The 16,558-nt window shown below is 38.3% G+C and overlaps 1 protein-coding gene across 5 annotated transcripts in view; it reads right to left on the bottom strand.

The window, feature by feature from the left end:
* Positions 1–16,558, bottom strand: part of SRGAP2 (SLIT-ROBO Rho GTPase activating protein 2) — a 1,651,541-nt gene that overhangs the window by 270,055 nt on the left and 1,364,928 nt on the right. For all 5 annotated transcript variants that reach the window (XM_044076850.1, XM_044076847.1, XM_044076851.1 and 2 more), the window contains one exon: positions 14,095–14,200. In XM_044076850.1, the coding sequence (XP_043932785.1) occupies positions 14,095–14,200 (106 nt within the window). The remainder of the gene's footprint in view (positions 1–14,094; positions 14,201–16,558) is intronic.

Raw genomic sequence — 16,558 nt, 5'->3', positions numbered from 1 at the left:
GCATACTTCTCTGACACTCCCGACTTCCTCATACAATACCACAACTCCTCTCTAAGCACCAGGTCATATGCTTTCTCTAAGTCTACAAAAACAAAATGCAACTCTTTCTGACCTTCTCTGTACTTCTCCATCAACACTCTTGGAGCAAACTCTCTTTCAAATACTCTTTCCTGGCATGAAACCATATTGCTGATCACTAATCATCACGTCCCTTCTTAACCTAGCTTCCACTACTCTTTCCCATAACTTCATGCTGTAACTGATCAGTTTAATCCCTCTGTAGTTACTACAGCTCTAGACATCATCCTTATTCTTAAAAATCGGTACCACAACACCTTCTCCATTCCTCAGGCATCCTCTCACTTTCTAAAATGTCATTAAACAATGTGGTTAAAAACTCCACTGCCATTTCACCTAAACACCTCCATGCTTCCACAGGTATGTCATCTGGACCAACAGCCTTTCCATTCTTCGTCCTCTTCATAGCTATCCTTACTTCCTCCTTGCTAATCCACTGCACTTCATGATTCACTATCCCCGCATCATCTAACCTTCTCTCCCTCTCATTCTCTTCATTCATCAACCCCTCAAAGTACTCTTCATCTGCTCAACACACTCTCCTTGCTTGTAAGTACGTTTCCATCATTATCCTTTATCACCTTTACCTGCTGCACATCTTTCCTAGCTCGGTCCCTATGTCTAGCCAATTGGTACAGGTCCTTTTCTCCCTCCTTAGTGTCCAACCTTTCATACAACTCTTCATATGCCTTATCTTTAGCCTTCGCCACCTCTCTCTTTGCCATGCACCTCATCTCCTTATACTCCTGTCTACTTTCATCTCTCTGACAATCCCACTTCTTCTTTGCCAACCTCTTTCTCTGTATACTCTCCTGTACTTCCTCATTTCACCGCCATGTCTCCTTGTAGTCCTTCCTCTGTCCAGATGTCATACCAAGCACCTTTCTGTCTCCCTTACTAGCTCTGCTGTAGTTAGTCAGCTACTTGGTAACTCTTCACTGCCACCCAGTACCTGTCTTAACTCTTCCCTGAACTCCACTGCACAATTACCTTTTTCAGTTTCCACCATTTGATCCTTGGTGCTACCCTCACACTCCTCCTCCTCTTCTTGATCACCAACGTCATCTTGCAAACCACCATCCTATGCTGCCCAACTGCACTTTCCCCGGTCACCACTTTAGAGTCTCCAATCTCCTTCAAACTGGCCCTCCTACAAAAACAAAGACACTGGAGATCTCCAAACTCTGGACCACACACAGTTTGGGTTTGTAAAAGGCAGATCATGTCTCCTAAACCTGATAGACTTCTTTGAAGTAGTCACCAAAGCCACAGATGAGGGTAAGGTGGTTCACACAGCCTATCTAGATCTTGTCAAGGTGTTAAACACCATCCCCCACTTTGGAATTATAGATAAACTCACTAAACTAGGTATAAATCCCTATGTCACAAGATGGGTTGCCAACTGGCTTACTGACAGAACCCACACTGTGACAGTAGCAGACTCCAAATCAGACTTCAGACCAGTGACAAGTGGAGTACCACAGGGTTCAGTCCTGGGTCCTCTCCTGTTTGGTATCTACTTCTCTGAAGTACAGGCTAACACAGAAGGTCTTTGGCTAACTAAATTCGCAGATGACCGCAAACTAGGAGCCATAATCGAAACTCCCAACTATGTGGACATTCTACAAAAGGCCCTCACTGAGACAGATGCCTGGTGTCAAAGACATGGTCTCAAGCTCATTGCCAAAAAGTGCATTGTCATCCCCTTTGGTAAAAACTCTGTACCCATGAACTACCACATAGGCGGTAGTCTACTCAACACCAAAAGTGTAATAAGAGACCTTGGGACACAGGTGGACAGTAGTCTCTCCTTTGATAATCACATCGCCACAGTGGTCAGGAAATCCTTCTATGTAGCACACCTCATCACAAAAGGCTTCTCATCCAGAAAAAAAGTTCCTCTACTCATCACTCATTAAACCCATTATAGAGTACAACGCCCCTTTTGGTATGTACCTTACAAGACATCTACAACAACTGGAAAGGCTGCATAAATACCTCACAAAGAGGATTACTGGCCTCAAACAGATGCCTTACGCAGACAGTCTCAAAAAAACTCCAGCTTTATTCCGTCGCATATCGCCTACTCAGAGGCAATCTCTGCCTAACATACAAAGCTATGTCAAATCCAGAGCTGTTGGACATGCTCCACTTAAAGAAATCCCAATCCCTCAGAGCTACACGCTCTAGGGACCTAAACATTGTCACCACAATAAAAAGAACATGCTGGAGGGATAGATTCCCGTCCCAGAGACTTCCCATACTCTGGCACAGACTACCTATCTATGTCAAACAGAGCTCCTCATTAGCACTCTTCAAGAAAAATCTTGATGATTGGATGGGTAATAGGAAATTCACCCCGGGGATCACTTCTGTGGTTCTGCTTGACAGGGGCACAAGAAAATAATTTTCTTGGGTGGCGAAAGCCAGGGTACCTTTTTGGCTAGGCTTGTATAGGCCCTAGGGCCAATAGCCTAGTACCTACCTATGAACCTAAGATATAATCCACCTGTGTGCATATTCCTCCACTCTTGTATGCCACCCTATGCTCCTCACTCTTGTTAAAATATGTACTCACCACAGCCATGTCCATCCTTTTCGCAAAATCCACTACCATCTGACCATCTGTATTCCTTTAACACCATACCTACCCTATCACTTCCTCATCCCCTCTGTTCCCTTCACCAACATGCCCACTGAAATCTGCTCCAATCACCACTCTCTCACCCTTGGGTACAGTCATCACCACTTCATCCAACTCACTCCAAATTTTTCTTTTTCGTCCATCGCACACCCAACTTATGGGGCATATGCACTATCAACATTCATCATTACACCATCAGTTTCCAGCTCCATAAACATCACTCTGACACTCTTTTCACCTCCAAAACACTCTTAGCATACTGCTCCTTCAGGATAACTCTTACGCCATTTCTCCTCCCATCCACATCATGATAAAACAATTTGAACCCACCTCCGATACACCTAGCCTTACTCCCCTTCCACCTGGTCTCTTGCACACACAATACCTTCCTTCTGTCCATATCGGCTAGCTCTCTCCCTATACCAGTCATAGTGCCAACATTCAAAGTTCCGACCTTGACTACAACAGTCCTAGACTTTCTCCTCTCTTCCTGCCTTCGGCCATGCCTTCCCCCTCCTCTCCTCCTTCGGCCAACAGTAGCCCAATTTCCGCCAGCACCCTGTTGGCTAACAGTACTGGTGGCAGTCGTTGTTAACCCAGGCGTATGTAAATATTTACTGGTGTCCACATGAATGATTTAGCCAAGTTTTACGCCAGATGTTACATGGTATTTAATTAAAAAACATTTCAAAACTTCTAAAAATCATTCCTTAAATATAATCATGCTACATGGTTTCACATTATTCAGCATCAGAACAGTATTGAATTGGATTACAATCCACTAAAGCAAATGGAGGTTAAAAGACACCATAGGCTTTCGGAGATGCTGAATATTACAGAGAATCCTTAAATGATGGAGTCGGCTTTGAATGAGAGGACTTCCAATGAGAAGAGTGTAAACGTTGATCACTATAAACTTAAGACGTCTTGTCAATAATATTGAAAATGAAGCATTTAAATTAAAAAGCTACAAATGCAAAGGTTTAATTTTAAAGCTTGCATACAGCATAAGGTAATTCCTCGGGGCCTAAGACTGGTAAAAATGCTCACATATGGCTCACAGTATCCTGAACTATTGAGCAAATGGCAGAAAATTAATTTAGAAGCAAGTTTCAGTTATCTGAAACTAATGAATGAATTTTTTAAACCACATGAAGAAACTAACATCTAGTTTAGAACAGCAACAGCAGACATTATATGAGCAGTTTCCAGTCGCAATTGCTGATAAATCTATGTGCGCAGTTGCAGATAATGTTAATACCTACAAATGTAAACTAATTCAACATAAATGCAAAAATTTAGATAGAGACATCTTTTCATGGCCAAGACCCCAGACAGAGTCACTTCCTGCACAAGGGTATGTAAACAAAAAGATGAGACCCTATATGGATAAAGATATAAATAACTCGCGTTTACATAGCAATAATATTTCAACACAAGCCATGAATGATGTTATGGGCTCAAAAACTGTTGATATGCATCCAGATGATACAGTGAGCTCTGGGAACCATGTAACAGCTAACCATGCTAATGTACTCAATGAGCCTATCACTATAGAAGGCTCTGTAACACAACAACTTAGAGACCACCAGGACAACCAGCAGTGAGGAGGAAAGAGAACATGCAAACTACTTTGCAAACTTTTCCATTTTTTCCACTCCCCATTTGGCAGGAGAGGGGGAGACAACAATACAGGTCCAAGAGCCGTTGCAGGATGAAGCGGAAAAAACAACACGGAGAGATGGAGTACCCCACATTAAAGAAAATGTGGAACCAGAATTGAACATTGTTTGGAATATATCAAACAAACAATTAACTGGGGCTGAGCTTTCAGTACTATAGAGAGGCCTCTCTCTTTTATTCCAGCCCAAAAGGCAGATATACCGGACACAATTATAGATCTAAAAATGTTTTTAAGGAATGTCATGCTTAAATTAAACGTTCCAAATGAGGTGATAAAAAATAATGATACATTTAAAAAAACAAATACATATATGCCAGTGAACCATCCTATCTTAGAGGCTTTTGGCAAAACATGTGAAGATGATTTATATCATATTTGGGTGATCATAAAAAAGGATATAAATATATGAATTTAACTAAGCTAGAGAAAAGAGCTTTAGAAGATCTTAAGAGAAATATGCAAATTGTTATCAGGCCTGCAGACAAAGGGTCATGATTGTAGTCATGGATAGGGCATACTATTTTGAATCATTAAGTAAAATGAGGTAAGATTCTAAGACATACAAAGCTGTTACATGAACAATGCTCAAGACAGATAAAGTAATTAAAATTATGATTAATGACTTTATGGATAGTCATGGTATTTCAATGGAACTGACTCTGTTTTTAACAGTAGTTAGTCCAGTAATACCTTCATTCCAAGGACAACCAAAAATACATAAGGACCCTAAGTGTCCACCCTTTATGCCTATAGTTGCAGGCAGTGGGTGAATGACAGAGCCATTCTCTATTTTTGTAGAGAAAAAGGTTAGACCTATATTGGATAAATCAAAAGTAGTATTACAGGACTCTAAGCAGTTTATATCAATATAATACCATATTACAAGAACATCAGGGTAGTTATTTAGTTACACATGATGCTGTTGCACTGTTCACTTCAGTTCCTAACTGTAAAGGCAATGAATACTTGTATAGATTTCTTACCAAAAATAACATGTATGGAGATAATCTTATAGATCTTATATGTAGGTTTATGGATGTAGTCTTGGAGAACATCTTTGTATTCGATGGAATTTACTATTTGCAATGCGAAGGCATAGCTACGGGCACATGTGCCAATAGCTACGCCAATGCGGTCAAGGCATAGTGGGAAGAGGATCATATGTTCCCTCTTCATTTATATCAGAAATATGTTAAATTTTATCACCGTTTTGTGGATGATATTTTTCTAATTTGGGGGGGGTGCATCCTTCCAGAGCTAGGAGAATTTGTGTATAAGATCCAAGAAACCACAAGCTTTCTAAAGTTAACAGTAAATCATTCACTCACAGGTTTGGCATTCTTGGACATATTTTTCTCCAAGGGAAATAAGGGACAATTTGAAACTAAGGTATATAGGAAAGAGTGCTATCATAATACATTTTTGCACAGGTCAAGCATGCACCCCAAAAGGACTTTTAAGAACATAGTTAAAGGTCAAGGTAATGAGGGTTTCATGACTGAGTAACCAGGAATCCTCTTAAGGAAGGATTAACTGAATTCAAGAATAATTTAAATCATAGGGGGTATAAGGCTAACAAAGTAGTCCCTGTGCTACAGGAAGTTAGAATGATGAGGAATGATAGGGCGAAACCATATTTTTCTGAAACAGTAAATAATGAGTTGAATCAGAATACAATAAATAGTAAAGACAAGTAGTCAATATATCTATTTCATAGACAAACGATGTAAAAACGGTTAGAGAAGTGTTTTATAAACATTGGTCACTGTTAATGACAGATAATAAAATAAGGGAAGTGGTAGGTGAATACCCTAGGTTCTGTTTCAAAAATAGGAAAAATCTGAAGCGTCTGTTATGCTATCCAAGAGAAGTTATTGAAATGGATAAGGGGACCCAGAGAGGAACTAGAGCCTGTGCACACTGTCATATGTGCCCATTTATAAAAATAACTCCAAATTTATACATCCAAGTACGGGAGAAAAATATAGATCAGATACTCTAGTGACACGTGAGAGTAAAAATATAGTATATGTAGCACAATGCGGCTGTTCGCATTTTTATGTTGGCAAAACCAACAAGACGTTCAGAGAACATATGAGAGAAACATTAATAGCATTAGAAATGCAGACTCAGTCAGTGCATTATCTAAATATATAGAAAGAAGTGGTCAGTATCATGACTAAGTTCATGGCATTAGAGGAATTAAAATTGGACAAAGAATGGGAAATATTAGAAATCTAACAGAGCAAAGTGAGTTAAGGTGGATATTGAAGCAGAGGGCAGAGAAAGGCCCTGGTTTAAATGGTAAAGTTTCTAAAAAAGTGCCTTAGAAGCGCAAGGTCTACATAAGAATTAATATATATGTTTAGATTTTGTGAGCATAATATGTATATATTTTTAAAGTTCTATTAGTAGATTTTGGTATGTACATGGACTTCTGTCACTGTACATACCCTTATATAGGGTCTTTACATCATGACTTCGATAGATCTAGTTAGATCTATCCTTATGTCATGATTCAATAAGGATTCATATTACTATATTTAAGAGAAAAAAGTAAAAGTGAACCTTAATGCTTCATGACTTACAATTGGACAAAGTATATATATATATATATATATATATATATATATATATACACATATACACACACACACATACGCCTGCGTGTGGGAGCCTATATAATGCTAGTCATGAAATACATGATGTTGCATTTTATTTTTAATTTTCAGTCTTTTGTTTTGAATCTAACATTAGTATACAAGTAAATGTTCATCTTCTTGGCCAGATACGTTTTCTCATATATATGATGTTGTTTTATGTTAACCTTTTCAGTTTTGCATTAGAATATTAGGAAAGTTTCTCTTTATTAATGGTTCAATCTATATTATGGTTGTTATGGGTGCTTAGAGATATTAATTTACTATTATTTCTAGGGAATTCTAGCTTTGATTCTATTTTGAAAAGGCTATATGAATATATTAATAGTAATGTATGATTCTGACTGTGATTTTCATGGAAATGTTTAGTTATTATTCCATGAGTTTTTGAGTTTGTTTGCTTTTTAGAAAAAATTTTTTTATGTGTGAGCCTGTTATAATGTAGAACTGGTAAAGTAGATTTTATTGTAGTATGTGCGAATGAAAAATAGCGTGTGTGATTTGTATTTGCTCTGAAAACTGGATCGCTTTGATGGGGTCTGTTGGCATAGTAACAGTATACATCCTAGACTTGGTGTCCTGACGTCATGTAGTTGCGCATAGACATATAGCAAAAGGATGATCCTACTGTAACTAGTAGAGGAATCACCGGGAAAGCTCTGTAAATAAACTATTAATGGACTACCAAGTCGAATAAGATTCAAAGGACTTAGAAGGTGATGTATAAACATGTAAGAAGTTTTTGCTTTACATTGATTGTATTTTTGTGTAATAATGTCTTTATATAATGCACGCTAAATCTACTGTGATTATAAGACATGGATTTAATGTATTTAAATGAGGCTTTCGAAGAAATAGCTTAATTTATTTGTTTTAAGTGCATGATGATGCGACATTAGTGAATGTAAGTTATGTTGGAATGAGTGATTAAGCATACACAGTGAACTGGATATACTTGCTTATTTTGTTAACTGGTTACCCTAAATGGTTTGTGAATATGATGACAGCGCAGAGCATAGGTTTGACGTGCTTACACTATATAGCTAACGTAAAATGAAAAGAGCGAGTATTATTTTAACTTTTTATTATTTTTTATTTCTTAAAAGCACACATTGATGAGCTATACACGTTGCTCAATAGAACGCACTCGCATCATGATACAGTTATGTAAAAACAAAGCATTTAAATATAATGAAATACTAATGTTTACATTTATTTTAGTTATGTTGGGCTAATGAAATTTATACCATATAGGGGAATGTGCAATATGTTGAATAATGTTAGACCATGTAGCATGATTATATTTAAGGAAGGATTTTTAGTAGTTTTGAAATGTTTAATTAAATGCCATATAACATGTTTATAATAAATATGTTTTTAAATTATGTAAAGGTTCACTTGATGATCCAGCCCATTGAAGGTGTGTAAGTGAAAGAACAGTGTTCATTTGTTGAACGAGAATTTGAATGTAATGGGTGTTAATAGTTTAATGAGGGTATTTAAAGACTGTTTTGTCAGATAGTAGTATGTATATGGTCTGAGGAAGCTACAGTTATGGTGAAAGCACTTAACCTATTAAGAAAGGAATATTTGCTTGTACTGTGTGAAACTTGGAAGCTATATTTTTTGAAAATTGGAGCTATACTTCATGTCACAGTTTCTTTTTTCTTGGCTTTTATTATTTCTAAACAGAATGACATCACATACATCTGGTCATCTGACTTCTGGTTCCCACACAACCTCCCATTACTAGAAACTGCCAGGATTTAGCACCTACATGTCAATAATACACATGCAAGAGCACTGCTCAGATATGGTGCGGCTTCTGGAAGTCATAAAACAATTACAAACTTCTACTCCTCCTACAGAGACTTAACATGCTTCTTACAGACATTGTGTGTCTGGTTTCATTCAAAACTGTGAAATAAATTTATGGCCTAGTGCAATCTCTCCCCCAAAGCTGCATTTTTTAGAACTTCATCACAGAAGTTTATTTATTGAGAGTTAGTTTTGCAGAAGCTAGTGATAGTGAATCTCAAGAATCTTACTTCAGTGAAATACTCCACAAATGATGTGTAAATTTAAATGCAACTATAGAATTTTTTTTTTTAATTACAAAGGTCAGGGCAGTTAAAAGTCCAATGGTCAGAACTTTCTTACAACTTATCAGGTGAATGATAACAATGTTAAAGTAAACATATCTGAACATTGACTGGTACTACTCTTTACTGTCTCAGCTATTAATACAGGTTTTATTGTAAAACAAAAATTTCAAAGGACACAAGCGCTTCATGCTACCCTCACTTTAAGTCACTTATGTAGTCTGATACTACTGATATGTAGATGCACCAGCATTAAAGTCAATGTGTTTGATATACATATTTTATATAATATATACGTATCTATATATATATATATATATATATATATATATATATATATATATATACATACACACACACATATATATATATTTATACACACACATGTATATATATATATATATATATATATATATATATATATATATACATATACATATATATATATATATATATATATATATATATATATATATATATATACACACACACACACACATTACATATATATTGAAAACCTACTCCTAAAACTCAAACCAATTTCTCTAGCCGCCGATAAATTACCCGCTGAATACCTCCAAATAGCCGAAGAAGCCATAGCATATCCCATCTCCATCTTAATAAACAGATCCATCTCAGAGTGTACAGTACCACAGTTATGGAAAATATCACATATCAATCCCACTACATACCTCCCTTGAACTCAATAACTACCGCCCTATAGCTATCCCCATTATCTAAAATTTTCGAGAGGGTAATACACAAGCAACTAATGCAATACCTCCTAGACAACAAACTACTAGCAACACGACAGCATGGCTTTAGACCCTTCCACAGCGCCTCTACTGCACTTACTGTCTTTACCAACATCATCAACAACCACAGAAACAATGGACTCTTTGTATCTGCCACATTCTTAGACTTGTCCAAAGCATTTGATATGGTTAACCATACAAAGCTCCTTCACTCACTATCCACTCTAAATCTTACCCTCCCTGCCATCTTCTGGTTTAAAAACTATCTAGGGGGAAGGCAACAAGCTGTAATGTGGCAAAACCAACTCTTCCCCCTCCCTACCAGTCTCCCTAGGGGTATCCCAAGGCTCCATCCTGGGACCACTCCTTTTTACCCTCTTCACAAACCAGCTCCCATCCAATATTATCAAAGCCTCAATAGTACAGTATGCTGATGATACTACCATAATATGCGCAGCCAAAACTATTGACCTCCTTCACTCCCAAACACAAGAATGCTTTCCCCTAGCAGAAAATTGGATTACCAAACAAAACCTCATTCTGAACCCAGGTAAGACAAAACTATTACTCTTTAGCTCCCACAGAACTGCACCTCCCTCCAATAGTTTCATCATCTCCTCTAATAACAATACTACAATCACCCCCACCAATCATACCAAGCTGCTAGGGGTAGAAATAGATAAACACCTTAGATCTGACGTACATATTTCCACAACCATAAAAAAGTACATAAAAAAACAAGGTCTACTCTATCGCAATAAAACATTTCTCACCGACCACTCCAAAATTGCAATTGCCAGAACTCACCTAATTTCCACCTTATTGTATGCCTCCCCACATACTTACAAATCTCCACAAATCTGACCTAATCAAACTTGATAGTTGTTACAATAAGAAAGCTAAATTCGCTACAACCTCACCCATTAGAACGCACCACTGTGACTGCCTAAAAAAACTCAACTGGCTAGAATTACGACTACTACTCCAACTCAATCAACTAGCATTAGTCCACAAAATAATAAACTACCCTGATAACACCCTAGCCCTACAAAATCTCCTTCAGCCCTATACCACTACCCGAACCTTAAGGTCTAGCACACAAAACCTCCTCAAAGTAACTAAATATAACAATGAGGCGGGTAAGTCTGTCTACAGTCACTATATATCAAAAACCTGGAACTCCCTTCCTGCCCACATAACTGAAGGCAAATCCCCAACCCAGTTCAAAAACCTAGTCTAAGCTTACTTCATGAATAACAGACTATGCTATTGCATCCCCCCTGGCTAATATGTCATTTCTGAAATTTCACCTTACTTAATTAAGACTGTCAAACCAACCAAGTCAGAACTCTGTACCCACTTAACACTGTTAAACAACTGCACATCCGGACTCTCTAGTGGTTCTTGCAACCTATCCCAGGAATGGTGTGCTTTCCACTATCTCCTAAAGTTAATACCTATAGTACCAAGTATACGTATCCTAACTGATAAATCAAATCTCATATCATATTGATGTCTTTCACATCCATATCCAGTAACACCTACTCTCATAGGTTGGTACTGGGCTATCTGCCCGAAGGCATATATTAGCCCAGCCACGTTGTGCGGTATTCACCGCCCCTTTAGTAGCTCCCTAGACCCTTGTACTAGCAGCTAGTACTCTTGGCCCCTACCTAGTAGTGCTGCTGGTGTGATCCCCAGTGTGAACTTTCTGTTACCCATCCACTCATCAAGGTTCCTCTTGAAGAGTGATAGTGAGGGGCTCTGTCTTATGTAGATCAGGACCCTGTTCCATAGTAAGGGAAGTCTTTGCGAAGGGAATCTATCCCTCCAGCATGTTCTATTCATTAGTAGCGAAGTCAGTCCAAACGATAAATGCACTTATACCAAAATAAATAATAAACTCAGAAAACAGGTAATAGTGCAAAGGAACTCGTTCCTTTGCACTATTACCTGTTTTCTGATGTTCTATTCATTGTTGTGTTGAGGTTTATATCCCTAGAGCGTGTAGCTCGAGTAGATTTGGTTTTGCTAAGATGGAGCATGTCCAACAATTCTGGGTTGGACATGGCTCTGTATGTTAGACAGACATCGCCTCTGAGAAAGCGGTATGCAACAGAGAACAGTCTTAGCGTTTTCAGTCGTGCTGCATGGGGCAACTGTTCGAGGCCAGTAATCCTCTTGACCTTTTCTTCTTCTCTTTTTCTTTCCTTTGAAAGTAAACTATTCCAAGAATGTCATGCTTTGTGATATCTTCAAAAGCTAATACTATATAGTAACAAATGAATGTATCCTAGCTTCAATGAAATATTGTATGGCAAAGTCATGTCTTTACATTTTTGTCTGTAATAAATTGTATTCTTGGAGCTTTTCTCCCAGGGCCTCCACTGAAAATGGACTTGCATCCAGTGGGACATTCCCAGTCAAAAAATGTAAAATAAAATAAATAAATAAAATAAATAACTTTTTAACCCCCCCCCCCCCAACTGCTCATCAGCCCTTTTGTTTCCCCATCGTAATGGTTGGTGCCACAGTGGGGGAGGGGGGCTAACAGGCAGTCAAAGAAGGTTTGGGTGCTATTGCCCCAACACCTTTTCTCTGTAATGTTAGGCCTTAAAAGTTACATTAATCCACAGCTGCAATGCAGAGTGTGGACTGACTAGACAAAAGTACACTTTCCTTATTCCTAGAAACTTAATTGTTACATCATCTTGAAACCCACCCACCCCAGTAGTGATGGTACAGAAAGTCAACCTGCTTTACACCCCTCAAAATGGGTAAGTTGACTGTGGTCACTCACTCCATAACTCCCAGCCACCCTTTCCCTCCTGCAGTACCTGGATGGCTAGCAGTAGCTGGATCATCTCTGGGGTTGGTTGCTGGTAGGACTGCATTCCTGTGTAACACAAATGTTTATATATAGTACATGTCTAGTAACTTTATATGGTCCTTGTCATTGAACAGGTTAGCATCTGAGGCACAGGTCTGGTTTTACCATTCTCGTGTTTAGTAAGCTTATACATTATAGCTGCAAACATCATGGCCCATGCACTGGTGGATAGGACTATTTTGCTTTTCCTGCATTCTCGGTGGTTGTCATATGCCATGTTGCCAAAAAAAGCCACAAACAGAATATGTCGAACACTAGAGCTTCAACATCATTCTAACACATTTGCTTCATGGGACAAGAAACAAGGGTGAACCAGTTCTTCCTGGGAGGAGGTACACTCATGCTGCCTCTGTACCTCCCAGTGAAGGGCTCCGGTTAGCCAAAAAACTCAATAATAATATAACAAAAGTAATTTGCACAACCTACACGGGTCCAATAAATGATATTACAGTATGTCCCTGTATTGTTTTCTCTGTCACTATCCAATAAATTTCCTGACCTGGCCAGTGCACCATATGTGCATTCAAGCCCTACAAAAGGGACCAAATTACTACAGTAGATCTCAAATTTCTTTAGTTATCCCATGGAATTCTAAGATATGAGCAAATTACACAACAAATTTTCCCACACAACTTAATATTCCTATTCCTGAGATGACATCATACCATACAATATACGCTATCCATAGCTAATATACTGACTGTGGTGCACATATAATGATACGCTGTTAAACAGCTCTATCAACTCTGGTGGCATGGTGATATATACTAGCCACAGAAACTAAACTAAAAACCAGCAAACCTTGTTTCTAACTTGCCATGAGCTACTGAGAGCAAGTACAGGTTGGGAAGCAGATGTCAACTTCCTGAGTTCAAATTTCTGACAAGTAGTTGAAAGAACACCAAACCCGATACCAATCTGCTACATCAGGCAGCTGACCATGGATGACAGTTTGTCAACATAGGTAAAAAAGCAAGATGGTATTTTATACTGGTCTTCACTGAGTCAGTACTGCAGAAAAAGCTGCTACAAAGATGCACAAAGCAGAAACCCTAACTCAGCCTCCCCAATCACATCATCTTTAGACTGATCCCCCTTGCTCAAAATTGTCCAGATTACTTACAGTTGGTCTGTACATCACAACTAACTATGAGAGTGACTAACTCTTTTGGGTTTCTAAAAATTCTAAATTAAGTTTTAAGACCAGTAAATAAAATCACAACACAGCCTAAAGCTGTACAAAAATGAAACACCACCCACCCCCATAAGCTTGATACTCACTGACTTAGGAAGGCAAATAGGTATCTCATCAAAACTAAGGTGGTCTTAGGCAATGTCAGGAGGACTTTCCGAATGTGAAGAGCTCTCTCCAGGAGGCAATCCATTGCTGTAAAACAAGAAAAAAAAAGAGTAAGTAAAATGTATTTCCTAGTTGTTATATGAAATAGTGCTCCTTTCATTAACTGGCTTTCCACTAACCATTTACTAATAGTTAATCATGTGAAGTACGTATCAGCTGCTCACTCATATCTGACAAGCTAACAGAAAAGCAAAATGGGATAAGGCAATGAGCTGCAAATGGACCCCAAAGACTCAAGTTTGATCCCACAACTTCTAGATGCACTGAAAGACATTAAACCAGGACTCACAGGTCACCTGCTGAAATTTAGCCTTCTGTTTAACTGGTCTTAAAATCTGCAGGAAATTTGAGCTGCTAGGGTTCAGCTCTGGAGAACAGTGAATGCTACCCTGAACATTCAGCTTGGAAGTGCTCATGTGCAGTGTGCTGTCTTTTCATGTTGCATGTTCATTTTTGTTTGCAGTGCAGAGATTTAACTAGGTCATGGTGAAAAAGTTGGCTGCGGAAGGAGCAAGTAGCTAAGGGCACAAATGGCTTTTGCTGATGGGCTGCATGTGCAGTACTGGCACTTATTTAGGAGTGTTACTATAGGTCTGTCACAACATACCCAAGAATTACCTCTTCCTGTAGTTCATACTGCATCACCTCTACTGGCTGCATATTGCCTCTCACTCTTCTAGTTTTTAACTGTTACCTACTTACCAACTAATGCTTCACACTCCTTACCTTAATTTTAACATCTCAGACATGGGTAAGGAGAGATACAGTTGTATCCAACATCTGCTTGTCACACACTGCACACAAATTGTTTCCATACTAAGTGCTTTACACTTGGAATTTTATATTCTGTAGAATGTCACCACAAAAGCTGCACCTCTTACCTTTATACAGTGTCACGGCCGAGTAATCACCTGTTTGTACACAGATGTCTTAAGAACTACTTATATAGTGTATCTTTGTGAAAAATTGTTTTGTCATGCACATCTTAAACTCATCCGCTGGAGCTTTTCTCCCCGGGCATCTGCTAAAAACAAGCTTTGACAATTCAGACTTTACAGTCAACAAAGACAAAAGTGAATAAAGCATGTTTAATTTTTTTTTTTTATTATCCTTGTTGGAACTACCTTGTTGTTTGCAATCTGCACTGCTCTAGTTTCTGTTTGCATATCCTGGTATTTTTATAACTTTACATCATAGTAGGCAGGATGCTACGGTTTTTAGGTGAATCTCTTTCAACAATGAATGCCTTTTTCCTTTTTTTTGCATTGATTACACTGTCTGGTTTTAGTCTTTCCACCTTCCTGACTGTGGATACTAGATAATGCCATATGATCAGTACCTTGTCACTTTCAGTAATTTGAAACACTTCTCAGCTACCTGTTTGTTGCAGTGTTTGCACAATCCCTAATCTAACAGTCTTGCTATGTTATCATGCCAGCCTCTCAGCTATGAGTATATCACTATCAGCACAATGTTTGCACAATCCCTAATCTAACAGTCTTGCTATATTATCATGCCAGCCTCTCAGCTATGAGTATATCACTATCAGAGGTAAGATATGCAACTGCTTTTACCTCTGTATTACAAAACCTGCATTGGTCTATCAAGTTTTCTACACATTTTTGCAAAATGGTATGTATATAGTCCACTATCCTGGGCTGCCATAACTACCTTTTCATCTTTTGGTTTAAATTCACCTCTACTTAGCCAAATTTGCATAAAATCTTGATCAACATATGGTTGTCCCAGCATTTCTTTATACATGCCACTACAATTGTGAGAACTTTCCAGTTTTTGTTCTGTTGTTGTTCTCACAACCTTTATGTTTTTTCTTCAGTATTTTTTTAGCACTTTTTTATTGAAACCTGTTTTCACTACACTTTTGGTTTGATTTCCAGATAGTGTGTCAGATACACAAAGCATCCTCATCTTAGAGACAGCTGTGCTACCATGAATACACGAGTGAGTCACATGATACTTCTATAATACTATACTAATACTATCATACTGATTATCATACTGATACTAATTCTATCATAACCTCACCCTCTACCCATCCCCCCTTAAGTTTCCAACCAGTCCCTATCTCACCTATCCGTTCCAGCCTTAAAAACTAAACCCTACCACCCTATCTGTAGATCTTCTACATGCAGAGTACCTACAAAAAGCTGCAGATGTCATAGCTTATCCAGTCTCAATCTTGAACAACAGAACCATATGTGAAGCCTCCATCCCCTCCATTTGTAAAACTTCCCATGTCATACCACTCCAAAAAGGTGGCAATTACACAGAAAGTACAGTTGTGTTCACTTACCATAAATGTAGATGTTCGAGTGTATTCACTGTTGCAGTCATTACATTTGGGTAATCCTGCTGGCAGGTTGC

The sequence above is a fragment of the Protopterus annectens genome, chromosome 7.part0 (assembly GCF_019279795.1).
Source record: "Protopterus annectens isolate FY-2018-M chromosome 7.part0, PAN1.0, whole genome shotgun sequence".
Classification (NCBI taxonomy): Eukaryota; Metazoa; Chordata; order Ceratodontiformes; family Protopteridae; genus Protopterus; species Protopterus annectens.
Note: the sequence above shows the minus strand (reverse complement) of the source record. Positions and strands in the feature narration are given on the sequence as shown.